The 27,499-nt window shown below is 44.1% G+C and overlaps 1 protein-coding gene across 1 annotated transcript in view; it reads right to left on the bottom strand.

Moving 5' to 3' along the window:
* Nucleotides 1-6,603: 6,603 nt before the first annotated feature.
* The window catches only part of LOC126187935 (testis-specific serine/threonine-protein kinase 3), a 112,824-nt gene continuing 91,928 nt past the window's right edge, over nucleotides 6,604-27,499 (bottom strand). The window contains exon 4 of the mRNA XM_049929302.1: nucleotides 6,604-7,566. Coding sequence (XP_049785259.1) covers nucleotides 7,050-7,566 — 517 coding nt within the window. The 3' untranslated portion in view covers nucleotides 6,604-7,049. The remainder of the gene's footprint in view (nucleotides 7,567-27,499) is intronic.

Here is a 27,499-nt window from a genome sequence, read left to right as displayed (position 1 = left end):
GTGAAGACTTTGACAGAGTACTGAAAGACCTAAGTCGAAACAATGCCCCGGGAGTAGACAACATTTCATTAGAACTACTGACGGCCTTGGGAGAGCCAGTCCTCACAAAACTCTACCATCTGGTGAGCAAGAGGTATGAGACAGGCGAAATTACCTCAGACTTCAAGAAGAATATAATAATTCCAATGCCAAAGAAAGCAGGTGTGAAAATTACCGAACTATAAGTTTAATAAGTCACAGCTGCAAAATACTAACGCGAATTCTCTATAGACGAATGGAAAAACTGGTAGAAGCCGACCTTGGGGAAGATCAGCTTGGATTCCGTAGAAATGTTGGAACACGCGAGGCAATACTGACCCTACAACTTACCTTAGGAGAAAGATTAAGGAAAGGCAAACCTACGTTTCTAGCATTTGTAGACTTAGAGAAAGCTTTTGACAATGTTGACTGGAATACTCTCTTTCAAATTCTAAAGGTGCCAGGGGTAAACTACAAGAGCGAAAGGCTATTTACAATTTGTACAGAAACCAGATGGCAGTTATAAGAGGCCAGGGGCACGAAAGGGAAGCAGTGGTTGGGAAGGGAGTGAGACAGGGTTGTAGCTTCTCCCCGATGCCATTCAATCTGTATATTGAGCAAGCAGTAAAGGAAACAAAAGAAAAATTCGGAGTAGGTATTAAAATCCATGGATAAGAAATAAAAACGTTGAGGTTTGCCGATGATATTGTAATTCTGTCAGAGACAGCAAAGGACTTGGAAGAGCAGTTGAACGGAATGGACAGTGTCTTGAAAGGAGGATATAAGATGAACATCAACAAAAGCAAAACGAGGATAATGGAATGTAGTCGAATTAAGTCGGGTGATGCTGAGGGAATTAGATTAGCTAATGAGACACTTAAAGTAGTAAAGGAGTTTTGCTATTTGGGGAGCAAAATAAATGATGATGGTCGAAGTAGAGAGGATATAAAATGTAGACTGGCAATGGCAAGGAAAGCGTTTCTGAAGAAGAGAAATTTGTTAACATCGAGTATAGATTTAAGTGTCAGGAAGTCGTTTCTAAAATCGTAGAGGGAGACCAAGAGATGAATACACTAAGCAGATTCAGAGGGTGTAGGTTGCAGTAAGTACTGGGAGATGTAGAAGCTTGCACAGGATAGAGTAGCATGGAGAGCTGCATCAAATCAAGGACTGAAGACCATAACAACAACAACAACAATGAAATTTGTTGCAAGTATTTCAAACCAATAGCTCAATACATAATATTAGTACTAGAAATAGGAACAGTAATCTACATAAAGACCTAAAATCATTTACGTTGGTCCAAAAAGGGGTCCAATATTCAGGAAGATGTGTTTTCAATAAACTGCCAGCAAGTCAGCAACCATTAAAGACTTGACTTGGTTTCATATAAAGTACGGTTTACAGAGAGTTTGAAAGACTTTCTGATACAGAAATGTGCTATTCCACCCGTCTGTTTTGATCCATGACGTCATAAATACGGCGGAAATGGCTATTCTGTCTCCTATGACGTCACTACATACACACGGCAACAAACACGAAGGTACTCATAAATAAGACCATAACATCTCCGCCGGCCAGAGTGGCCTAGCGATTCTAGGCGCTACAGTCTGGAACCGTGCGACCGCTACGATCGCAGGTTCGAATCCTGCCTGGGGCATGGATGTGTGTGATGTACTTAGGTTAGTTAGGTTTAAGTAGTTCTAAGTTCTAGGGGACTGGTGCCCTCAGATGTTAAGTCCCATAGTGCTCAGAGCCATCTGAACCATTTTTTGAACCATAACATCTTCCTCCAAAAATAGAATCAAACTAACGGGCCAACGGCGGGAAGTCGGGGTTTTAGGATGAGGACGAGCTAAATACAATAGTAGAAAAAAAAGAAAACATACCACGATCCCAAAACACAAAATGACGAACAAAAAGAAAAAAAAATACCACATTCTTCTTCACCAACAAAATCTGCAGGAATCGGACACTTCCCTTGAGCTATATAGGTCAACTATAGGCGACGATACCAAAACACCAATACCTACAACTAAAACGACGAAAATTGGAATCGGACAGGACAGTTTCCTTGACCTATCTCATGACTACCAAAACACTAACACGTGCAACTACAAAATGGGAATCGGTCATTTCCCGTGACCTATAAAGGTCCCCCACAACTATTGATGCAAAAAAACCAACACCTAGAATTGCGGAAAATAAAACCAAAACTACAACATCAAAAATCAACAAATCAAACATCCTTACATAAATTACCACATTCAATACCCCATAAATACACAAAACATCACAACTAGAAAAAAAAGACGGTTGCTTACCACCAGCAAATTCCGGCGCTGCAAACTAGATCAGCCAGCCCAACCCCCCCCCCCCTCCCCCACATACACACTCACATTAAACGTCTTACCACACTACAAACAACAAACCAATAACACCTAACGAAAAACAAAAATTGATAATTTATTGAAAAAACCTCAAATTCTTACGTTTGGAATTAAAAACACTGTCGCCAAAAAGCTCAAATAAACCCAATACAACACACACACACACACACACACACACGGACGCTTCCATTGATCCCTCCTCCTACTCTGTAGATAAATACCTTAACAGAGACTGTTAGACCAGCTTAAGTTTTGACAGCACTTCGTCACAACAGTCATGATCGGGTATTCTGCGTATGATAGATTTATTAAATGTGCATAACTATGTTTTATTCTGACAGTGCATCAATTTTGTAAATATTAGCAGTTACTGTAATATATTCACATATTTTGACAATCTCCCAACAAATGATGAGGATAGTAATTATTATATTCAAATGGTTTATGTTATACTTTTTGGCCATTTTATTTGTCATTCGCAATGGCCAACTAACTATCGTCTATGGAAGTATCACCGAGTCAGGAACACAGACGCACTGTTATTCCGTTACGAGCTTCCAGGTTGCCTATAGTGGTGGCCCGATGGCTGTCAGAGAACGAGAACTACCAAAGAAAAGCACCGATCTCTGACACTTATTTCGATAGTCTCTCGAATTCCTTATGGTAACTCTCTTTGTACTACCCATCCAAGCTAAATTGACTTATAAGGCCGTGACTCAAGGGAACGACCGTACTTGTTAATGCCTGTACTGCAGCTCCTATCAGACACCGCTCTGACATTAACTTCATTTAGTTGTTTGTGCTAAAACTTACGAAGGCGCACGAAATAGTACACAGTTCTTATCAACAGATGGCGCGCAGTCTCACAGATATTCCCATGACCTATAGAACGCCTTCCAAATGGTCAATCTCTCTCCTTCGTAGCCAGATCTCTGATGAGTTGACGCGAAAGCGTAGTACGATATTCGGTCAACAGATAGCGCGAGGCACTGTTGGCAGTTATTGAAATAACTGTATCAGATGAGCAGTTATCACAGTAACCATTACTTCCCAGAAACCGGTTATTTCTATCAGTTACGTTATTTTCTGCCACCTCTAGAGTGGCTGTGAACGCCACGGCAGGTGGGGTTTTCGAAGGCTGTATTATGAACTAACTCTACGCGAGCCCTCTGGGACAGCGGAATAAGACGAAGTCGCCACAGTGGGTAGCTTCGATCAGTCTACAACACTGTATAGCGGAAGGGATTCAGAGTCAAGTGAGGGAACTGTCAGCTCCATGAAGGTGAGCGCTCTGGGGTAGTGGTATAGGTCGAGGAACAAAGGGCTCGCAGTTTCTAGCAGCAGGAGTGTAGGCTGTTTGCCGATTGGTAACTTGGATTGGAAGTAGAGCAATGCAATGGTGTTATTGTACACTAGCTCAGTTGAGCCTTGTGGGGTACAGGTTTTAGACGTCATACACAAGGTTGATGGTGGGGCAGCTGTGGAGGTGGCTGTGCCCGCAGAATGTGAGACAACTGTAGGACAAAAAATAAATAGAGACAGTAACTTAACATCCTTCCTCTCCAGCAGCTCGGCACAGACTGAGTCTTTCACCCACTAATTCGCAAGTGGGGAAGGCGTGGGCGGAAGAGGGGGTTAGGAGGGGAAGTTATGGAGGGGGATGGGTGTGTGGGTAGTGACGTCATGCGATACTAGTACATCTAATCTGCATGGAGAGGAGGTGAAGAACACCCACCCTCCCCTTCCCCCAGGGAGAGCCGCCATCTTCAATAAATTTGGCATCAATTCAGAGTGGCATTAAACGAACATAGATAATCCAACAGATCTACTCTCGTGAGATCTGTCTTCCTGTTCGTTATAGTGAATGGAGCTCCATACCTCACTGGTCATCCTGATATCCTAATGTTCAACCTCAGAACACTCTATTATTCTCTAGACCTTCAGAGATTCGAAAGTTGCGTCACCAAATGTTCGTCATAAGTGGAAAGGAAGCGGTCTTTGACTTAAAAAAGTACACGTTTTATTGGAAAATACTACGTATTACCGAACGAGGTGGCGCAGTGGTTAGACATTGGACTCGCATTCGGGAGGACGATGGTTCAATCCCACGTCCGGCCATCCTGATTTGGGTTTTCCGTGGTTTCCCTAAATCGCTCCAGGCAAATGCCGGGATGGTTGCTTTCAAAGGGCACGGCCGACTTCCTTCCCCATCCTTCCCTAATCCGATGCGACCGATGACCTCGCTGCCTGGTCTCCTTCCCCAAAAACAACCAACCAACCAACAACTACGTATTAAATGATGCATTCTGCGTCTTAAGACAAAGTCGAGTCGTAGCAGTATCAGCCGCAATGGCTTAACTGCAATATTCTCGTCTTTTGGGCATTCGTCGGTTTTAACAAGAAACGTTTTCATCAGAATATATTTCACTCAAGGATTGAGAAGGTGCTACCGATTCAAAAAATGACGAGTTCAAGTCCCTTTCTTCGGGACATACTTATCAGAGTCGGACATTTCCATTTCTCTGAACTCCCCGGCAACATAAAATTGGGCAGCACCACTGCGAGGCAGCACCACTGCGAGTGTATTCTAATCACGTACATACACGTTCCACTTCATCATTTCTTTGTTCTCATTGTCATGACAGAACTGAGAGAGGAATTTTGGATGTTTTGTGTTCGTCAGTCGAGGTTCAGCTACGCACGAGAGCGCAGGACACATCGTGTACATTCGTGCTTTCCTTAGAAGCATCTGCCAAGAAGTCAATATTATCTGTGTTTGCACCCGACTGAATAGTGTTACTTACATTTAGAGCTTGGGCGTTTATTCTCTGCATTTGCTTTTGTGTGAAAAAAGTTTCCAGTGTTCTAGCACACCACCATAAGGGCTGCTTTCGCCGGATTCATTTTAGTCTAGACGAGTTATGATCCGATTCTGTTGGATTTTGGATACGTTAAAAAGCAACACGTGTTTGAGTTGAATACCACATCAATTGCGTGAGAAGCAATTTTGCGCAGGGTTATGGCTCATTTTTCTTCATTTCACTGGACTTTTTCAATTAGTGACCGTTTTGTACAGTAGGTGATTAGTCAGTGCAGCTCCAGCTACAGGGTAATTTCGTACACACACCCAACTTAAACGAAAATCTTCGCGCGACTTCCCGCCCTTCTATCCGAACGCCCGCGCGCGCGCGCACACACACGCACACACATACACACACTCACACACAAGCGCCCGCGCACGCACGCCCACACAGAAACGCTAATGGAATTTGACTGATGTATATATAAACAAAAATTTAGACTCTTTCAGTTCTTCCATTTTAAACGCCTGTACAGTGTTGGACATTCAGAAATAAACGTATATTTTCGCATTCTTGAACTATCGACTGCAAGCGTTAAGAATCAAATAAGTGTTTCGTTTGCAGGGAAATAAACGTCAAGTGGTCATCAAATTTGGTTAATGTAGTTTTCCAGGCATTTCACCAGAGCGTGGAAAACTTACGGGCAGCCGATACCTTGCACCAGAACTTCAAACTGCTATAACTGTCCGCACTGTAGAAATAATGTGGTATCCTTAAGTGTGTGACACATACATCACATCAGTGTGCGCATTCCGTGAGACTTGCAGAGATGATGCTGGAGAATAATCCGGCGAGATAGTAACGAAACTGACTTCCATTTGGCTGAGGCAAGACTTGTTCTACCTTCGGAAATAATGCTTTGCATGGAGCTTTGTTTTCATGTTTTAGTTACGCTTTGTTATGTGTGGCTCACTCTGAAAAATATCATCATATTCGCCAGCTAACGTGTTAAGCTACCTTTATTATTGTAATCTGCCCTCGATTTATAGAAATCATTGCAGTTTCTCAAGAGTCAAGCTGTCTCGGTGTATGTAAACCTCAGTTTGTTGAGTTCCGAGACTAAATCGCCAGACTGCATCTTACTAATAATTTGGCCACTCCAGAATTGATTTCATATTTAATGAGATACTGCCAGAGCGCAGAGACATCTTTTTCATTCATATTTGTGGTCGGAGCCATTCGTCAAAGAAAATTTATCTCGAAAAAAAAAAACGACGAAAAATAACAATGCAGTTAGTTGAGAACAAAGGAGAGATACGCCGAAATAAAGATTTTATTTATTGCAGTGCTTTCAGAAAAACTAAAATCGTATATTGTTCGCTAAATTGCTTTTCGTTTTCAATAAAGTACAGAAGGTAAATAAGATCGAATGAAATGTATTACGAAATGGTAATACACTCCAAGACGAGTGCTGACACAGAGTGTGTGAAATATATGTTATTGTACGTTTCGAATTTTATTAGATTTTTCAGTTTTCCGCCACTATCTGCACCATTTCATATTCCCAGATGAGCATTCACCTGTTCAGAAAGCTCGCAGGAAATAGAATTACGTGGGTAAAAGTTTTAACTTGCAAATGCAATCTCGTCAGAAGATATAAGCGTAAGCAGAAGAATCCATTGATGTCAATATTGTAGGTGGTTCATTTTGAGAGACATCTTTCCACAATAGAGAAAAAAGAAGGCGACGCAAATGAGAAATTAATCCTCACAATAGCAGTTCGGTTCGACGAGATTCTCGCCTTTGTGGCTCCAGTCGCACTCGACTCGACCACGACGCGTCAGCGCGCCTTGCTGGCGACTGAACTCGGCGGAGGGGCGGTGGCGCGCGACACGACCGACCCCCTGGACTGGAAGCTGGCCGCGGGCAGCGGCGCGGTCCCGCTCCTGGTCGCCAGCGAGCGGTCCTTCCGCGCCCGCAGCCACTCGTGGACGAGGATGCGGTCCACCGTGATGCGCAGCGTGATGTCCGGCTCCAGGATGTGCCTCACCAGCGCCTTGGCCTGGGCCGACAGCGTGTCCCGCACGCGCGTTCGGAAAACCCAGTTGCGCTCCATCTGATCCTTGAGAAGCCTGCGGAGATTCGAGTCGTCGAACGGCATGCCGGCGTTGAGCATAATGTACAGGATGATGCCGAGCGACCACACGTCGGCGAGCTTCGGGTTGTAAGGGGTGCCGCTGACGACCTCCGGAGCCGCGTAGGCTGCCGAGCCGCAGTACGTGTGGCTCAGCACCCGGCGCCCGTTCTGGTCCACGCAGAACCGGGCGAAGCCGAAGTCCGCCAGTTTCACGTTGAACCTGTGGCGGTATGTCACAATTCTACAATCGAACGAGACTGTCTGAAAACAGCTGTGAAATACATTATAAAAATACAATTAATTTGAATATATGGTAAATAACTACAGATTGATTTCTATCAGGTCCTCATTCGAGACGAGACACGAGCAAATAAGACAAGTCCTGCACTGGCAACTCAAATTTCACAGAACGTCCCTCTGGCAGTGTAACCCCATTGGGGTAAAATTGTGTTCTCGGTCCCAGATGTGATGGATCGTATTAAGCTGAAGGTCGTGCTATCGACTCAGGTCAACTGGCCGTGTTGCTCAAAAAAATATGTAAGAGACATAAAGTATTAATATCCTCAGATATAACAAAATACAAACTATTTGGATCATAGTAAAAAGTGATACAAGACAGATCGTAGTAAAAAATGAGACATGTCAAACGAGTTTGGTTAAATGTAGATAACTAACAGATCAAAGGTAGCGTAAAAGTGGCAGGCGATTTTAATAACAAATATCTGTCATTAGACTGTAATGTATGTTTGAACATTTTTTCAGTCGATAGTCGACTACTCTGATAAAACTAAATTGCATTCTACATTATCAACTGTGCTATAAATCAATTTTCAAATGGTATCAATCAGATCGGTGAAAATATAATCAGTTGTTTATTTTGGCTTTCCGCCGTATTGGATGGTGCGACTGCAGCCATGTGATAATATTCAATTATAAGTAAATTAGTCTATGGCAGCAAGGATGGTTTTTAAACTACTTTTTTGCAAAAAGTAATTAGAAAACAATCTTGCAGCCAGAGACTAATTTATTTGTAATTGCCAATAAGTAAATGTTGTTCAGCTGAATTTTGTGACATACGAATTTACTCGTGTAATGAACTTTCTGTAGTAGGTTTCTCCCTGCAGACTTCTCAGTGGTTTGCAGACAATGTTTGTAAGTGTGGAACAACTGAGGCACTGAAACCCATAATACTCCAAACACAGAGACAGTCTTGAGAAAAACAGATATTCGTGAAAATCAGATTTGTAGGCAAACTACCAGCCTCATAGGTTTGACTTGTTTTTTTTTTAACTAAGTCAAAGTATAAGCTATTTCCCGCGAAAAAAATATTGCGGCCACTTTGTTATGAAATTTGAATTAATATTTGCGAGTATTTCTATTAGTGTTAATTCACCAATTTTTTCTTGTAAGCTAGTGACAACAGTGTCTTTTTGAGTTTTAGTTTACGGTTGTAAAACATGTAATTAATGTGAATCTAGAATTACAATATTAAAATCACATCTACATTTACATCTACATCCATACTCCGCAAGCCATCTGACGGTGTGTGGCGGAGGGTACCTTCAGTACCTCTATCGGTTCTCCCTTCTATTCCAGTCTCGTATTGTTCGTGGAAAGAAGGATTGTCGGTATGCCTCTGTGTGGGCTCTAATCTCTCTGATTTTATCCTCATGGTCTCTTCGCGAGATATACGTAGGAGGGAGCAATATACTGCTTGACTCTTCGGTGAAGGTATGTTCTCGAAACTTTGACAAAAGCCCGTACCGAGCTATTGAGCGTCTCTCTTGCAGAGTCTTCTACTGGAGTTTATCTATCATCTCCGTAACGCTTTCGCGATTACTAAATGATCCTGTAACGAAGCGCGCTGCTCTCCGTTGGATCTTCTCTATGTCTTCTATCAACCCTATCTGGTACGGATCCCACACTGCTGAGCAGTATTCAAGCAGTGGGCGAACAAGCGTACTGTAACCTACTTCCTTTGTTTTCGGATTGCATTTCCTTAGGATTCTTCCAATGAATCTCAGTCTGGCATCTGCTTTACCGACGATCAACATTATATGATCATTCCATTTTAAATCACTCCTAATGCGTACTCCCAGATAATTTATGGTATTAACTGCTTCCAGTTGCTGACCTGCAATTTTGTAGCTAAATGATAAAGGATCTATCTTTCTGTGTATTCGCAGCACATTACACTTGTCTACATTGAGATTCAATTGCCATTCCCTGCACCATGCGTCAATTCGCTGCAGATCCTCCTGCATTTCAGTACAATTTTCCATTGTTACAACCTCTCGATACACCACAGCATCATCTGCAAAAAGCCTCAGTGAACTTCCGATGTCATCCACCAGGTCATTTATGTATATTGTGAATAGCAACGGTCCTATGACACTCCCCTGCGGCACACCTGAAATCACTCTTACTTCGGAGGACTTCTCTCCATTGAGAATGACATGCTGCGTCCTGTTATCTAGGAACTCCTCAATCCAATCACACAATTGGTCTGATAGTCCATATGCTCTTACTTTGTTCATTAAACGACTGTGGGGAACTGTATCGAACGCCTTGCGGAAGTCAAGAAACACGGCATCTACCTGTGAACCCGTGTCTATGGCCCCTGAGTCTCGTGGACGAATAGCGCGAGCTGGGTTTCACATGACCGTCTTTTTCGAAACCCATGCTGATTCCTACAGAGTAGATTTCTAGTCTCCAGAAAAGTCATTATACTCGAACACAATACGTGTTCCAAAATTCTACAACTGATCGACGTTAGAGATATAGGTCTATAGTTCTGCACATCTGTTCGACGTCCCTTCTTGAAAACGGGGATGACCTGTGCCCTTTTCCAATCCTTTGGAACGCTACGCTCTTCTAGAGACCTACGGTACACCGCTGCAAGAAGGGGGGCAAGTTCCTTCGCGTACTCTGTGTAAAATTGAACTGGTATCCCATCAGGTCCAGAGGCCTTTCCTCTTTTGAGCGATTTTAATTGTTTCTCTATCCCTCTGTCGTCTATTTCGATATCTACCATTTTGTCATCTGTGCGACAATCTAGAGAAGGAACTACAGTGCAATCTTCCTCTGTGAAACAACTTTGGAAAAAGACATTTAGTATTTCGGCCTTTAGTCTGTCATCCTCTGTTTCAGTACCATTTTGGTCACAGAGTGTCTGGACATTTTGTTTTGATCCACCTACCGCTTTGACATAAGACCAAAATTTCTTAGGATTTTCTGCCAAGTCAGTACATAGAACTTTACTTTCGAATTCATTGAACGCCTCTCGCATAGCTCTCTTCACACTACATTTCGCTTCGCGTAATTTTTGTTTGTCTGCAAGGCTTTGGCTATGTTTATGTTTGCTGTGAAGTTCCCTTTGCTTCCGCAGCAGTTTTCTAACTCGGTTGTTGTACCACGGTGGCTCTTTTCCATCTCTTACGATCTTGCTTGGCACATACTCATCTAACGCATATTGTACGATGGTTTTGAACTTTGTCCACTGATCCTCAACACTATCAGTACTTGAGACAAAACTTTTGTGTTGAGCCAACAGGTACTCTGAAATCTGCTTTTTGTCACTTTTTCTAAACAGAAAAATCTTCCTACCCTTTTTAATATTCCTATTTACGGCTGAAATCATCGATGCCGTAACCGCTTTGTGATCGCTGATTCCCTGTTCTGCGTTAACTTTTTCAAATAGTTCGGGTCTGTTTGTCACCAGAAGGTCTAATATGTTATCGCCACGGGTCGGTTCTCTATTTAACTGCTCAAGGTAGTTTTCAGATAAAGCACTTAAAAAAATTTCACTGGATTCTTTGTCCCTGCCACCCGTTATGAACGTCTGAGTCTCCCAGTCTATATCCGGCAAATTAAAATCTCCACCCAGAACTATAACATGGTGGGGAAATCTACTCGAAATATTTTCCAAATTATCCTTCATGTGCTCAGCCACAACAGCTGCTGAGCCAGGGGGCCTATAGAGACATCCAATTACCATGTCTGAGCCTGCTTTAACCGCGACCTTCACCCAAATCATTTCACATTTCGGATCTCCGTCAATTTCCTTCGATACTATTGCACTTCTTATCGCTATAAACACGCCTCCCCCTTCACTGTTCAGCCTGTCTCTGCGGTATACATTCCAATCTGAGTTTAGGATTTCGTTACTGTTTACGTCTGGTTTCAGCCAACTTTCTGTCCCTAGTACTATATGGGTGTTGTGATCGTTTATTAATGAGAGCAGTTCTGGGACCTTTCTATAGACGCTCCTGCAGTTTACTATTAGCACATTAATATTGTTATTCCCTGTTGCATTTTGCCTACTCCTATCTTGCCGCGTCTCAGGAGGCGTCTTGTCGGGCCTAGGGAGGGGATTCTCTAACCTAAAAAACCCCCATGTGCACTCCACACGTACTCCGCTACCCTTGTAGCCGCTTCCGGCGTGTAGTGCACGCCTGACCTATTCAGGGGGACCCTACATTTCTCCACCCGATAGCGGAGGTCGAGAAATTTGCAGATACTGTATGCTCCACGTACACAATTATTCCAGCGTTCCTTGTTCCTCTTTATTATTTTCATAACCACATTTTGTGGCTTCAGGTTCAGACAAAACTGTCTGTCCATTTCAGGCATGAAATCTAACAGTTTTGTTACGTCTTTCGGTTTCAAGGTTCATATTTGCCTTGCAACTACGTACACGGGCACTAGATTTTGCAAGCCATATACAGACTGTGAGGAAATGACAAATTGTGGTCGCCCTTGTCGTGATTTGCAGAAAATTTTGGTCTCCCAAGACTCCAATGGATAATATGTTACTTTAAATATCAATCTGTGGCAAACTTTTGAAAACTTTATCAGTGTAAAATTTCTTAAATGTACATTGTTATGATGTACATCAATGTTTGGTTTGGTAGTGATGGCGTTAACACTTGTAATGGTTCTGAAATCATTTGTACCAGTTTTACAGACTATAAAAGGTTTATGTAGCCTTGCTTTCTGTATAATTTGACACCAACCGTCAGGTGAGAAAACTGAAACAGTTATCCTCTTCAATTTTTCGATACGGCCGCAGTGAGCATCACATGACAGAAAAGTGTGGCCGGGAAAAAAATTGTGCTTTGTGCCCCTTGGGCGTATGTGGAAGTGAATACCAAAAAAATCGGCGAGACAGGTTCTTGCGAATGTTCATATATAGAATATGGGCCTACACCACGGATAAAGCTAGTTCACCATAACATCAACGGATGTCAGGAGCGTGCATAAATGCTACACTCTCGGAATTGACGTTGGTGTGCTTTCGGCTTTATGGTTCTCAGCGCCTCAGTTATAATTACTACCCATTTTGTAGATGATACCATAAGAATAAAAACCAGTAACAATTTTCTTACGGCAAAAACAATTAATGAAATATCTGAATACATCAACAGGTGATTCAAGACACATGGATTGACACAGGATTATACGACGGTGTGCTCAAAAATAATGCCTCCCAATTTTTATTTAAAAACTCTTAAAGCTTTTTAAATGAAACTAACGTTATTAACATTTTTCATCTTTATTCTTCGTGACTACGAATTCATTTCTCTCCCTGGCGACGAACACATTTCACCCAATGAGACACCAGTTTGGGGATACTGCCACTGTATAGTGTTTGACTTTGTGAGGTCATCAGAGTTGTTCTTTACGTTTTGGAAACAAATGAGATGGTGGTCCAGGTGCGGACGAACTCTTCCAATTTGAAAATCAATTACAGCATACTGTTTCTCACGCATCAACATAGTTACATTACAAACTGCCATCGAACACTCTACAATTCAGAGTCTAGGATAAAGATGTAGAATGTTAACAACGTTTGCTTTATTTAAAAACGCTTTAAGAGTTTTCACGTAAATATTCGAAGGCATTACTTTTCAGCATGCTCTCGTAACACGCCGCCTGACACAAAAGTAAAGCACCCGTAAGACGCGGTAACACACACACACACCACTGGCAGGTACGTACACGATTGGAGTTATAATTCTGTGTGACAGGGAGAACGCCCACCACAGTGCATTAACGCCGTTCGTGCTTAGTGTCGGTACCAAACCTGCTAGCGTATTTATAGGTCGTGAACAGTGTCACATATTTCGACCCTCAAGGACACGACGATGATGCATACTTGCATGAATCAGCGTTATCAGCGCCCGAGTGAGTTTGAAAAAGGCCTCGTTGTGGATCTCCATTTGGCCAGCTGATCGAATCGCGCACTATGCACATTCGCGGGGCATTCGAATGCGACAGTGGCACACGGGGAACGTGGACGCAGGCGTACTCCTCACCAACCCCTTCACACATGCACCTGCCATCCGGCGACAACCCCTCGCCCCCCCCTCCCCACCCCTCATCCCAGCAACATTTTGCGTTATCCCGCACCCTTAGTCGGAGATTAGTAGCTGCTGGATTAGGGAACTGCAGCCCCATGCATAAGCTGCCATTAACACAGAACACAAACGGCTACATTTCGTGTCACGACTGGGGAGTATGGCGTCGCATTATGTTTGGTTGTGTTTATCAACGAATCACGGGTCTGGATGATTATCGTCGGGGTTTACGGTGGCAGCCTGGGGCAGGTATCATGCTACCAACGTTTTTGGTAAGCACATCAATGTTACTCCTTCAGTTCTTGTATCACGTTGTAGGGAGCCATCGGATATGACTTCAGGTCACGGTTGGTAGTGACAGAAGGAATTCTACATCTACATTTATACTCCGCAAGCCACCCAACGGTGTGTGGAGGAGGGCACTTTACGTGCCACTGTCATTACCTCCCTTTCCTGTTCCAGTCGCGTATGGTTCGCGGGAAGAACGACTGTCTGAAAGCCTCCGTGCGCGCTCCAATCTCTCTAATTTTACATTCGTGATCTCCTCTGGAGGTATAAGTAGGGGGAAGCAATATATTCGATACCTCATCCAGAAACGCACCCTCTCGAAACCTGGACAGCAAGCTACACCGCGATGCAGAGCGCCTCTCTTGCAGAGTCTGTCATTTGAATTTGCTAAACATCTCCGTAACGCTATCTCGGCTACCAAATAACCCTGTGACGAAACGCGCCGCTCTTCTTTGGATCTTCTCTATCTCCTCCGTCAACCCGATCTGGTACGGATCCCACACTGATGAGCAATACTCAATAGGTCGAACGAGTGTTTTGTAAGCCACCTCCTTTGTTGATGGACTACATTTTCTAAGGGCTCTCCCAATGAATCTCAATCTGGTACCTGCCTTACCAACAATTAATTTTATTTGATATTCCACTTCAATCGTTCCGCACGCATACTCCCAGATATTTTACAGAAGTAACTGCTACCAGTGTTTGTTCCGCTATCATATAATCATAGAATAAAGGGTCCTTCTTTCTATGTATTCGCAATACATTACATTTGTCTATGTTAAGGGTCAGTTACCACTCCCTGCACCAAGTGCCTATCCGCTGCAGATCTTCCTGCATTTCGCTGCAATTTTCTAATGCTGCAACTTCTCTGTATACTACAGCATCATCCGCGAAAAGCCGCATGGAACTTCCGACACTGTCTACTAGGTCATTTATATATATATTGTGAAAAGCAATGTTCCCATAATACTTCCCTGTGGCACGCCAGAGCTTACTTTAACGTCTGTAGACGTCTCTCCGTTGATAACAACATGCTGTGTTCTGTTTGCTAAAAACTCTTCAATCCAGCCACACAGCTGGTCTGATATTCCGTAGGTTCTTACTTTGTTTGTCAGGCGACGGTGCGAAACTGTACCTAACGCCTTCCGGAAGTCAAGGAAAATGATATCTACCTGGGAGCCTGTATCTAATATTTTCTGGATCTCATGAACAAATAAAGCGAGTTGGGTCTCACACGATGGCTGTTTCCGGAATCCGTGTTGATTCCTACATAGCTCTTCAAGAACTGTATGAACACATACAAAAGGCTAAATATATGGCGGAAGAGTTGAGTAGTTGTCCTGCTAAAACCTGGCAAGAAAAGGGGCAATGCGAAGAACTTTAGACCAGTTATACTACTGCGCCACCTCTATAGACTGGTTCTGGAAGGTACCGACATGGATATGGAGAGTCTCGCCGACTCTAGTGCCGTGGCCAGTTGGCTAGGTTTCTCTATTCATGATCCGTGGCGCGAACAGCCCGATCGAGGTAGTCTAACAGACTTGAAACGGTTCAAATGGCTCTGAGCACTATGGGACTTAACATCGGAGGTCATCAGTCCCCTAGAACTTAGAACTACTTAAACCTAACTAACCTAAGCACATGACACACATCCATGCCCGAGGCAGGATACGAACCTGCGACCGTAGTGGTCGCGCGGTTCCAGACTGAAGCGCCTTGAACCGCTCGGACACTGCGGCAGGCTCTTACAGACTCTCGATTGGGTTTTGATCAGGGGAGGTTAGTGGCCACGGTAGTACAGTAAACTCATCCTGGTGCTTTTCCAGTCACGCACGTACACTGCCAGCTGTGTGACATGTTGCGTTGAGAACAACGATGCCATCGTCCCGAGGAGAAACAAACTGCATGTGGGGGTGAACATAGTCCCCAATGTCAGATGCATACTTGTGTTGTTCCCTTATGTCTTCCAGAATGACGAGATAACCTACGGAACGGCACGAAAGCGTTCATCAGATCATAACGCTCAAACTTGTTTGCTTCCAGACGTTGCACGCCGTACACGCCGACGGCCATCTGTCCGAAGAAGCTTAAAACGTGGTTCATCTGAAAAGACCACCTGTCACCACTCAAGGGAGCTCCAGTTGGGGTAATGATATGCAAATTCCACACTTCGTGTCCGACGAACAGCAGTGAGCGTGGGTGCATGAACCAGACGCCTGCTGCAGAGGCCCATACACGCTCGTCGAGGAGACACACTTGCTATCCCCTTGGCTCGTCTGTGAAGTCAGTCGTCAACACTCATCATCCATTCGCCAGAACACTTCTCTGCAGCCGTCGTTCACCCCTGGTGCACCACAGTTGCCCTGGCACCTGCTGTGGACAGCGCCTTTTTGTCATGCACGGCATTCTTCAACCGCAGCAGCACACGAAGAGGTTATAAACTTAATCGTTTCTGAAATGCTTCCACCCTTGGTCCGAAAGCCAATGATCATGCGTTTTTAGAAGTCAAATAAATTGGTATGCTGCCGCATTACTAGAACTACACTATCGCCACTGTTTTCCGTCCCCCCCCCCCCCCCATCCACCGCCACTCCCCCCCCCCCCCCCCCCCGGCACGCTGTCGAACGTAGGCGATGGTAACATTAATGTTACTAGACTGTATAGTCTCATCATTATATACTTGCTTATGTCTCACAATACAAAAAGCAGTAATCATTGAAAAAAAGTCAGGCCTGGTAAGGCATGTTGCTAGAAACTGTGAAACTTGCGGGATCGAAACCCGATTTTTGAGTCTGCGTTTTATTGTAGCATTCATCTCTTAATTACGTGAAGACTCGATGACGCTAGGTTAGGATCCCACGTTAAGCTATAGGTCACTTTCCCTGACAGGGCTACTGGGGTAGGTTAGGAACACGCAAGTCGCAGAAGTGGCGCCCAATTCAAAGACTTGCACCAGACTTTGAGCCACACGAAATTATTGTTATCATTATTATTATTACTGAACAAGGACTGAAACACTAGTGAGTAAGTAGTTAATGTAATTTGTAAATTAGTTAATAAGTAGTTAACTTTTAGTTCTACATAAGTGGATGAAAGAAGAAAATAAATTATCTAAAAAAAATATAAATGAATAGTTATCGTAACATTATGTTATTACTTGCCGGCCGCGGTGGCCGTGCGGTTCTAGCGCTGCAGTCCGGAACCGCGGGACAGCTACGGTCGCCGGTTCGAATCCTGCCTCGGGCATGGGTGTGTGCGATGTCCTTAGGTTAGTTAGGTTTAAGTAGTTCTAAGTTCTAGGGGACTTATGACCTAAGAGGTCATCAGTCCCCTAGAACTTAGAACTACTTAAACCTAACTAACCTAAGCACATGACACACATCCATGCCCGAGGCAGGATACGAACCTGCGACCGTAGTGGTCGCGCGGTTCCAGACTGAAGCGCCTTGAACCGCTCGGACACTGCGGCAGGCTCTTACAGACTCTCGATTGGGTTTTGATCAGGGGAGGTTAGTGGCCACGGTAGTACAGTAAACTCATCCTGGTGCTTTTCCAGTCACGCACGTACACTGCCAGCTGTGTGACATGTTGCGTTGAGAACAACGATGCCATCGTCCCGAGGAGAAACAAACTGCATGTGGGGGTGAACATAGTCCCCAATGTCAGATGCATACTTGTGTTGTTCCCTTATGTCTTCCAGAATGACGAGATAACCTACGGAACGGCACGAAAGCGTTCATCAGATCATAACGCTCAAACTTGTTTGCTTCCAGACGTTGCACGCCGTACACGCCGACGGCCATCTGTCCGAAGAAGCTTAAAACGTGGTTCATCTGAAAAGACCACCTGTCACCACTCAAGGGAGCTCCAGTTGGGGTAATGATATGCAAATTCCACACTTCGTGTCCGACGAACAGCAGTGAGCGTGGGTGCATGAACCAGACGCCTGCTGCAGAGGCCCATACACGCTCGTCGAGGAGACACACTTGCTATCCCCTTGGCTCGTCTGTGAAGTCAGTCGTCAACACTCATCATCCATTCGCCAGAACACTTCTCTGCAGCCGTCGTTCACCCCTGGTGCACCACAGTTGCCCTGGCACCTGCTGTGGACAGCGCCTTTTTGTCATGCACGGCATTCTTCAACCGCAGCAGCACACGAAGAGGTTATAAACTTAATCGTTTCTGAAATGCTTCCACCCTTGGTCCGAAAGCCAATGATCATGCGTTTTTAGAAGTCAAATAAATTGGTATGCTGCCGCATTACTAGAACTACACTATCGCCACTGTTTTCCGTCCCCCCCCCCCCCCCCCATCCACCGCCACTCCCCCCCCCCCCCCCCCCCCCCCGGCACGCTGTCGAACGTAGGCGATGGTAACATGGAAGAACGTAAAGTACCTAGCGACTGGAAGAAAGCGCAGGTCGTTCCCATTTTCAAGAAGGGTCATAAATCAGATGCGAATAATTATAGGCCTATTTCGCTTACGTCAATCTGTTGTAGAATAATGGAACATGTTTTGTGTTCTCGTATTATGACGTTCTTAGATAATACAAATCTCCTTCATCATAACCAACATGGATTCCGCAAACAGAGATCATGTGAAACTCAGCTCGCCCTATTTGCCCAAGAAATTCACAGTGCCGTAGACACTGGCGAGCAGATTGATGCCGTTTTCCTGGACTTCAGGAAGGCATTTGATACGGTTCCGCACTTACGTTTAATGAAAAAAATACGAGCTTACGGAATATCGGACCAGGTTTGTGATTGGCTTCAGGATTTCCTAGAAGAAAGAACACAACATGTCATTCTTAACGGTTCAAAATCTGCAGATGTAGAGGTAATTTCGGGAGTACCGCAAGGAAGCGTGATAGGACCTTTATTGTTTACAATATACATAAATGACTTAGTTGACAACATCGGTAGCTCCGTGAGGCTATTTGCAGATGACACGGTTGTCTACAAGAAAGTAGCAACATCAGAAGACTCGTACGTACTCCAGGAAGACCTGCAGAGGATTAATGCATGGTGCGACAGCTGGCAGCTTTCCCTAAACGTAGATAAATATAATATAATGCGCATACATAGGGGCAGAAATCCATTCCAGTACGATTATGCCATAGGTGGTAAATCATTGGGAGCGGTAACGACCGTAAAATACTTAGGAGTTACTATCCGGAGCGATCTGAAGTGGAATGATCACATAAAACAAATAGTGGGAAAAGCAGGCGCCAGGTTGAGATTCATAGGAAGAATTCTAAGAAAATGTGACTCATCGACGAAAGAAGTAGCTTACAAAACGCTTGTTCGTCCGATTCTTGAGTATTGCTCATCAGTATGGGACCCTTACCAGGTTGGATTAATAGAAGAGATAGACATGATCCAGCGAAAAGCAGCGCGATTCGTCATGGGGACATTTAGTCAGCGCGAGAGCGTTACGGAGATGCTGAACAAGCTCCAGTGGCGGACACTTCAAGAAAGGCGTTACGCAATACGGAGAGGTTTATTATCGAAATTACGAGAGAGCACATTCCGGGAAGAGATGGGCAACATATTACTACCGCCCACATATATCTCGCGTAATGATCACAACGAAAAGATCCGAGAAATTAGAGCAAATACGGAGACTTACAAGCAGTCGTTCTTCCCACGCACAATTCGTGAATGGAACAGGGAAGGGGGGATCAGATAGTGGTACAATAAGTACCCTCCGCCACACACCGTAAGGTGGCTCGCGGAGTATAGATGTAGATGTAGATGTAGATGTAAGATGTTGAGTCCCATAGTGCTCAGAGCCATTTGAACCATTTTGTTATTACTTTCTCTCCGAGATAGCAGAGTTATATATGCATCAGCAGTACATAGGCGGGACCACTACTCTAAAAAAGAAACCATATACAGGGTGAGTCACTAACTATTGCCACCAAGAATAACTCCGAAAGTATGATAGGAGCTGAAAAGTTTGTAGGGCGAAAGTTTCATAGGAAAATGGGGGCCATAATATGACGTCCCAGGACTGAAAAGTTTGTAGGGCAAAAGTTTCATAGGACAATGGGGGCCATAGTATGACGTCCCAGTGTTACGACTAAAACTGTGCGCAATAGGCTGCATGATGCGCAACTTCACTCACGACGTCCATGGCGAGGTCCATCTTTGCATCCACGACACCGTGCAGCGCGGTACAGATGGGCCCAACGACATGCCGAATGGACAGCTCAGGACTGGCATCACGTTCTCTTCACCGATGAATGTCGATATGCCTTGAACCAGACAATTGGTGAGGGGCCACACGTTGTCGTGCTGGAGGAGCACTCCTCTCCACAACTTCCCCCTTGCCTGTGCTGAATCATTCCACTAAGTACACTCTAGTGTCGATGTTAACAATGTTAACGTGTTTGGAGGCAGCCCAATCAGGCTGAGCGTCTTAGACAGACTGTCCAGCGAATGCTGCAACGTGGAGGTTCCCTGTTGTTTTGGGGTGGCATTATGTGGTGCCGGCATAAGCCGCTGGTGGTCATGGAAGGCGCCGTAACGGCTGTACGATACGTGAGTGCCATCCTCCGACCGATAGTACAACCGTATCAGCAGCATATTGGCGAGGCATTCGTCTTCATGGACGACAATTCGCGGCTCCATCTTGCACACCTTGTGAATGACTTCCTTCAGGATAACAACATCGCTCGACAACAGTGGTCAGCATGTTCTCCATACATGAACCCTATCGATCATTCCTGGGATAGATTGAAAAGGGCTGTTTATGGACGACGTGACCCACCAACCACTCGGAGGGATCTACGCCGAATCGCCATTGAGGAGTGGGACAATCTGGACCAACAGTGCCTCGATGAACTTGTGGATAGTATGCTACGACGAATACACGCATGTAACAATGCAAGAGGACGAGCTACTGGGTATTAGAGGTACCGGTGTGTACAGCAATATGGACCACCACCTCTGGAGGTCTCACTGTACGGTGGTACAACATGCAATGTGTAGTTTTCATGAGCAATAAAAAGGGCGGAAATGATGTTTATGTAGATCTCTATTCCAATTTTCTGTACAGGTTCCGGAACTCTCTGAACTGAGGTGATGCAAAACTTTTTTGATGTGTATATTTTATAGACGATTGGTTAAAATTTAGTCGATTTCCTCAGCTAATAGCCACTTTTTTTTTTAAAACGAAGACACCACAACAAGAAATATGCAGCAGGACTACCTTGGGCTAAAAACTAACTTATCACCCGTACTTCTAGTATGCGACGTAACTATCCGCTCCCCTACCACTGTATACTTGTACTGGATTTAAAAAAATAAATAATAACAAAGGCAATGACGGTTCTGCAGAGAAAGGTATATCTTTCGCTAGTATTCTCCGCTCTTGCGGCCCTTCCACCGGGGTAAGAATAGGAGTGTCAGAGCTATAGACATTACTGAAGAACAAACAAAACAGTGGCACCCGTAATCCGAACAGTGTTTTCCTGTTGCACCGTACCGCACACTCCAGAATGCTTGTCTTGAAATCATGAAGGCTGTGGAAGGAGGTCGAGAATTAATTCATTGTTTAAAACTGAAAAAATGCGATAGGACTTCTCCCGCGAAGTATTCAAAGTGCATCAGACCGCTCGGCAGTCGTTACACCTGCCGACTCGACCGCCACGACAGAGCTCTACCTGTCCGGCTCCGACACATGGATAAACCAAACACTAAGATTACACTGAGGTGACAAGAGTCATGGGGTACCTTCTAATATCGTGTCGAACCTCCTTTTGCTCGGCGTAGTGCGGCAAATCGGCGTGACGTGGATTCAGTTGGAAGCACCTGCAGAAATATTGAGCAATGCTGCATCTGTAGCTGTCCATTTGCGAAATTGTTGCCGGTTCAAAATTTGTTCACGAACTGACCTCTCAATTATGTCCCATAAATGTTTGATGGGTGAGCGAACCATCCGCTCGAATTGCTCAGAGAGTTCTTGAAACCAGTCGCCAACAGTGGTGGCCAGGTCACATGGCACTCACTTTGTCATCCATAAAAATTCCATCATTGTTCGGGAACATGAAGTCCAAGAAAGGCTACAGATGGTCGCCAAGTAGCCGAACATAATCATTTACAGTCAATGATCGGTTCTGTTGGACCAGAGGACCCAGTCTACTCCATGTAAAGACAGCTCACATCACTATCTAGTCACCATCAGCTTGCATAGTGCCTTGTTGACAAAACGGGTCCATAGCTTTGTGGGGTCTGCGCCATACTCGATCCCTATCATCAGTCTTTCCAACTAAAATCTTACCAACTGAAGTCGGGTTTCATTTGACCAGGCCATCATCGTCTGACGTATGTGGAACGGAGTAATATGTCTGCTCACAACACTTATAAAAGGCAATAAAGACACCACCTCTCAGCCTCCCTTTCGTCGGAGTATCGCTTACCCCCTACCCCCCCCCCTCTTCCCCATGTTCTCGCCATTCACGAATCTTCCAGTCTTAGAACTATGGCTTTTGCATCTACTTGATTTTGACTGATAAGGGTGGCTCCAAATGCCACCAACCAAGTCAGAGAGCCCTAAAAACGCTCTTGAAATCCCATCATCTTGCAACAGCACTGTTCCATTCGTGGCAAGGCTACTTACGCCTCTACCCGTCACTGGCCGTGTAAAGAACTATCACAAGTAGTAAAACTAGCACACTAACGCACAAGAAGAAATTCACAACCATTGCTCACATCCAGATATTTTTTACGATTGGTACTGCTCCTAGTGATTTGCAGTCAATGACGTAATCGAACAGTATCAGCTCTCTTCGGCTACATTACGTTCAATAGTTACATTGATCTACATTCACCTCCAACGCCCGCCAGTCCTCAATCCTCTGCAAATCGCTATAGGTTAGCATTTTCGCAGGCCTGCTGTAGACAGGAGCCTACATCAAATGCTCATATGTTCAAATGTGTGTGACATCTTATGGGACTTCTACAGTCATCAGTCCCTAAGCTTACACACTACTTAACCTAAATTATCCTAAGGACATACACTCACACCCATGCCCGAGGGAGGAGTCGAATCTCCGCCGGGACCAGCCGCACAGTCCATGACTGCAGCGCCTTAAGACCGCTCGGCTAATCCCGCGCGGCGAGCTTACATCTAAATACATATTACGCTAACCACAGGACAATGTGCAACATGTCGTAGCAGTGTTATCGACTTCTTCATTCTTTTTCCACTCACATGCATAATGATCGAGTGAAAATGAATGTCTGTATGCCTCTGTACATATCCAATATCTCCCCTAAGATCGTAACGCCGGAATAGGTTTTTAAATGGCCAATGAAGCCTTGCTGCTGCACCTTTAGTATACGAGGACAACGTGGAAAATCTGATACCTAGGAGTTGCAAATCATCAATATCGAATGATTACCTATACGCATGCCCCTGCGTGTGGTCCTATTCTCCATTATCGTATTCTATAGATCACTATGCTACATATGCGATGCTGTAATGATACAGGAATATTCGGCAACAGCATAGTGTTTTGTGAGAAATACATCACCTGTTTTTCAGTTGGGGTAGACCTCCATAATACGATTCTAACAGTATCACAGAGCTTTTAACAAACACACTATCCGTTCAGTCATTTACATTGGTACAACAGCCGTGCAGTTCCACGCACAATTCAGAGTTACTGCAAGATTAGGGAAAGATTTGGAGTTTAATGATCGTTCGCCAAATGGAGTAGGAGAACCTGTTCTGGTGTACAGTGAGGGCCGTTACTGAATGGATTTATTAGTATAATTTTTTTTTTAATTTTTCACTTGATGTTCGTCAGTGCCTTCTGCCTGGCGAATAGCTGCAGCGTCTCAGTCACGTTGCCCATAACCGGGTAGAACCACTCTGAAACTCTTGTGTTGAACCATCAGCAGCTAAATTCACGTGTTGCTGACGAGGTAACGCTATCGAACTGCGCGCCTTAGACCTGGCCGACCAATAGAGAGGCTTGGAGGCGGTCAAGTGGGTGTGGAACTGCGGCCAGCTGCTGGGAGCGCACACGCTGGCAGCTTCCGACTCGACCAGACGTTCTCCTCTCCTGCTCTCTTTGGCGGCTGCCCATTCAGTCTCGGTGGCTTCTCTAGGCCTGCCTTTCCTTTTCACGGCATTAAAACTTCATACAGTTAAAACTATGTTTGATTTTTCACCTCAATGGCTCCTACTGCTTTCCCCTCCTGGCCAATCCTGACGCATTAACACCGGAAACGCATATGTCGAGTGGCAGCTGACACCTAAATACGGCACACTGAGTTTTGGCACTCCTGTCTTCAACAGCAGAAGTGCGAGTACACCAATACTCACTGTGTGTGCTGTTTCAGATTTCGGTCGCTCAGCCATTGTAATATCATCCAAAGTACAAAGCAAGATGGTGTACCTACTCCAGCAAGTTTTGGATGCAATAAATGTGGAGCTCAAAGCATATAAAGAACAGTTATTTGCGAAATACTGTCGCGTAGTTTCCAAACTTCTGCCAATACTATTTAAGTACAATGATGCTGTGTGCGGTACTCCTTCCCACCATTAACAAATGTTCCATTAAAACTACAGTCTTCTACACCATATACAACTCATACTGATTTTTGAAATGTATTTCTGTATCGCTAGTATTTAGACAGGATCATACTCCAACAGTACATTTCCATAGTTATAAACCAGGACTTAAAAATATGATAATCTCTCGTTTTATCCGGATTCATAAGTTACTAGTTATCAACACACGGCTATTGGAATAGTATAGGTTCATGATACATTTCAAAGTCAACCAGTTCTGCTTCAGATGAATTTCTTATATTCCCTTTGCATTCGTACATAATCCTCCTGCTCCTGATTGTGGCAAATGGAACAATATCTCTAGAGTGCACAGACTTCCCCTATTAAAGTACTTTTATGACATCATGAATCTCTCCAACATATACCACATACATTAAGAAACGAAGCACCTTCTACCGCCAATTATGATTTCATCTGCTGTGTACTGCTCTTTACTAAAAGTAATACGGCACTTGGCCATAGGCAGAGCTCAGATTTTCTTTTACTCCTTGCAGTACACCTAAATGCAGAATCTAGTCGCTATTAGATTGCACTGCACTTGTTACCGTATCGTTCGGAAGTGTGTAGCACGTATCGTAACAGTAGTATTTTGTTCGCACTCGAACTGAAAATTTTTTTTAATCTTAGGGAAGACTGCATACGTTGACAGAGTAGTGGTATCGTATGTCAGTTCTGTGTGTCAACACTAAAAAATCTTGATCCTTCAACAGAGGTCAGGAGGTGTTAAGATCACAGTGTAATCCTAGCTATCATATCAAGAACAGGCCCACGTGAGCTTGAAGTCGGGAAAAAATAAGAAAAGAATACATTTTAACGATGAGGGTTTCTTTTTGTCATCAGTCTTCTGACTGGTTTGATGCAGCCCGCCACGAATTCCTCTCCTGTGCTAACCTCTTCATCTCAGAGTAGCACTTGCACCCTACGTCCTCTATTATTTGCTGGATATATTCTCTGTCTTCCTCTACAACTTTTGTTCTCTACAGCTCCCTCTAGTACCATGGAAGTTCTGTCTTCATCTCTTAAGATGTCCTACCATCCTGTCACTTCTCCTTATCAGTGTTTTACACATATTCCTTTCCTCTCCGATTCTGTGTAGAACCTCCTCATTCCTTACCTTTAATCAGTCCACCTAATTTTCAACATTCGTCTGTAGCACACATCTCAAAAGCTTCGATTCTCTTCTGTTCCGGTTTTCCCACAATCCATGTTTCGCTACCGTACAATACCGTACTGAAGAAGTACATTCTCGGAGATTTATTCTCCAAATTAAGGCGGATGTTTGATATTAGTAGATTCTCTTGGCCAGGAATGCCTTTTTTGCCATAGCGAATATGCTTTTGATGTTCTCCTTGCTTTGTCCATCATTGGTTATTTTTCTGCCTAAGTAGTAGAATTCCTTAACTTAATCTACTTCATGACCATCAATCCTGATATTAAGTTACTCGCTGTTCTCATTTCTACTACTTCTCATTACCTTCGTCTTTCTTCGATTTACACGCAGTCCATACTCTTTACGCATTAGACTGTTCATTCCATTCAGCAGATCGTGTAATTATTCTTCCCTTTCACTCAGGATAGCAACGTCATCAGCGAATCGTATCACTGATATCCTTTCACCTTGTATTTTAGTTCCACTCCTGAACCTTTCTTTTATTTCCATCATTGCTTCCTCGATGTACAGATTGAACAGTAGAGGCGAAAGGCTACATCCTTGTCTTACACCATGTTTAATACGAGCACTTCGTTCTTGGCCGTCCACTCTTATTATTCCCTCTTGGCTGTTATGCATATTGTATATGACCCGTCTCTCCCTATAGCTCACCCCTATTTTTTTCAGAATTTCGAACATCTTGCACCATTTTACATTGTCCAATGCTTTTTCCAGGTCGACAGACCCTATGAACATCTCTTGATTTTTCTTTAGTCTTGCTTCCATTAATAACCGCAACGTCAGAATTGCCTCTCTCGTGCCTTTACTTTTCCTAAAGCCAGACTGATCGTCATCTAGCGCATCCTCAATTTTCTTTTCCACTCTTCTGTATATTATTCTTGTAAGCAACTTGGATGCATGAGCTGTGAAGCTGATTATGCGAGAATTCTCCACTTGTCAGCTCTTGCCGTCTTCGTAATTGTGTGGATGATGCTTTTTTCGAAAGTCAGATGGTATGTCGCCAGAATCTTACATTCTACACACCAACGTGAATAGTCGTTTTGTTGCCACTTCCCCCAATGATTTTAGAAATTCTGATGTAATGTTATCTATCCCTTCTGCCTTATTTGACCGTAAGTCCTCCAAAGCTCCTTTAAATTCTGATTCCAATACTGGATCCCCTATCTGTTCTCAATCGACTCCTGTTTCTTCTTTTATCACATCAGCCAAATCTTCCCCTCATAGAGGCTTTCAGTGTATTCTTCCCACTTATCCAAACTCTCCTCTGCATTTAACAGTGGAATTCCCGTTGCACTCTTAATGTTGTCACCATTACTTTTAATGTCACCGAAGGTTATTTTGACTTTCCTGTATGCTGAGTCTGTCCTTCCAACAATCTTTTCTTTTTCGATGTCTTTACATTTTCCCTGCAGCCATTTCGTCTTAGCTTCCATGGACTTGCTATTTATTTCATTCCTCAGCGACTTGTATTTCTGTATTCCTGAATTTCCCAGAACATTTTTGTACGTCCTCCTTTCATCAATCAACTGAAGTATTTCTTATGTTACCAACGGTTTCTGAGCAGTTACCTTCTTTGTACCTATTTTTTCCTTCCCAACTTCTGTGATGGCCCTTGTCAGAGCTGTCCGTTCCTCTTCAACAGTACTGCCTACTGAGCTATTCCTTATCTTGCAGCTACACCCTCAGTAGGGCATGGGAACCAGCATTGAGTCTAATTAAAAAGACGCTCAGCAAAGGAAACGCATGGGCGA

Source organism: Schistocerca cancellata, chromosome 5 (genome assembly GCF_023864275.1).
Source record: "Schistocerca cancellata isolate TAMUIC-IGC-003103 chromosome 5, iqSchCanc2.1, whole genome shotgun sequence".
Lineage (NCBI taxonomy): Eukaryota > Metazoa > Arthropoda > Insecta > Orthoptera > Acrididae > Schistocerca > Schistocerca cancellata.
Note: the sequence above shows the minus strand (reverse complement) of the source record. Positions and strands in the feature narration are given on the sequence as shown.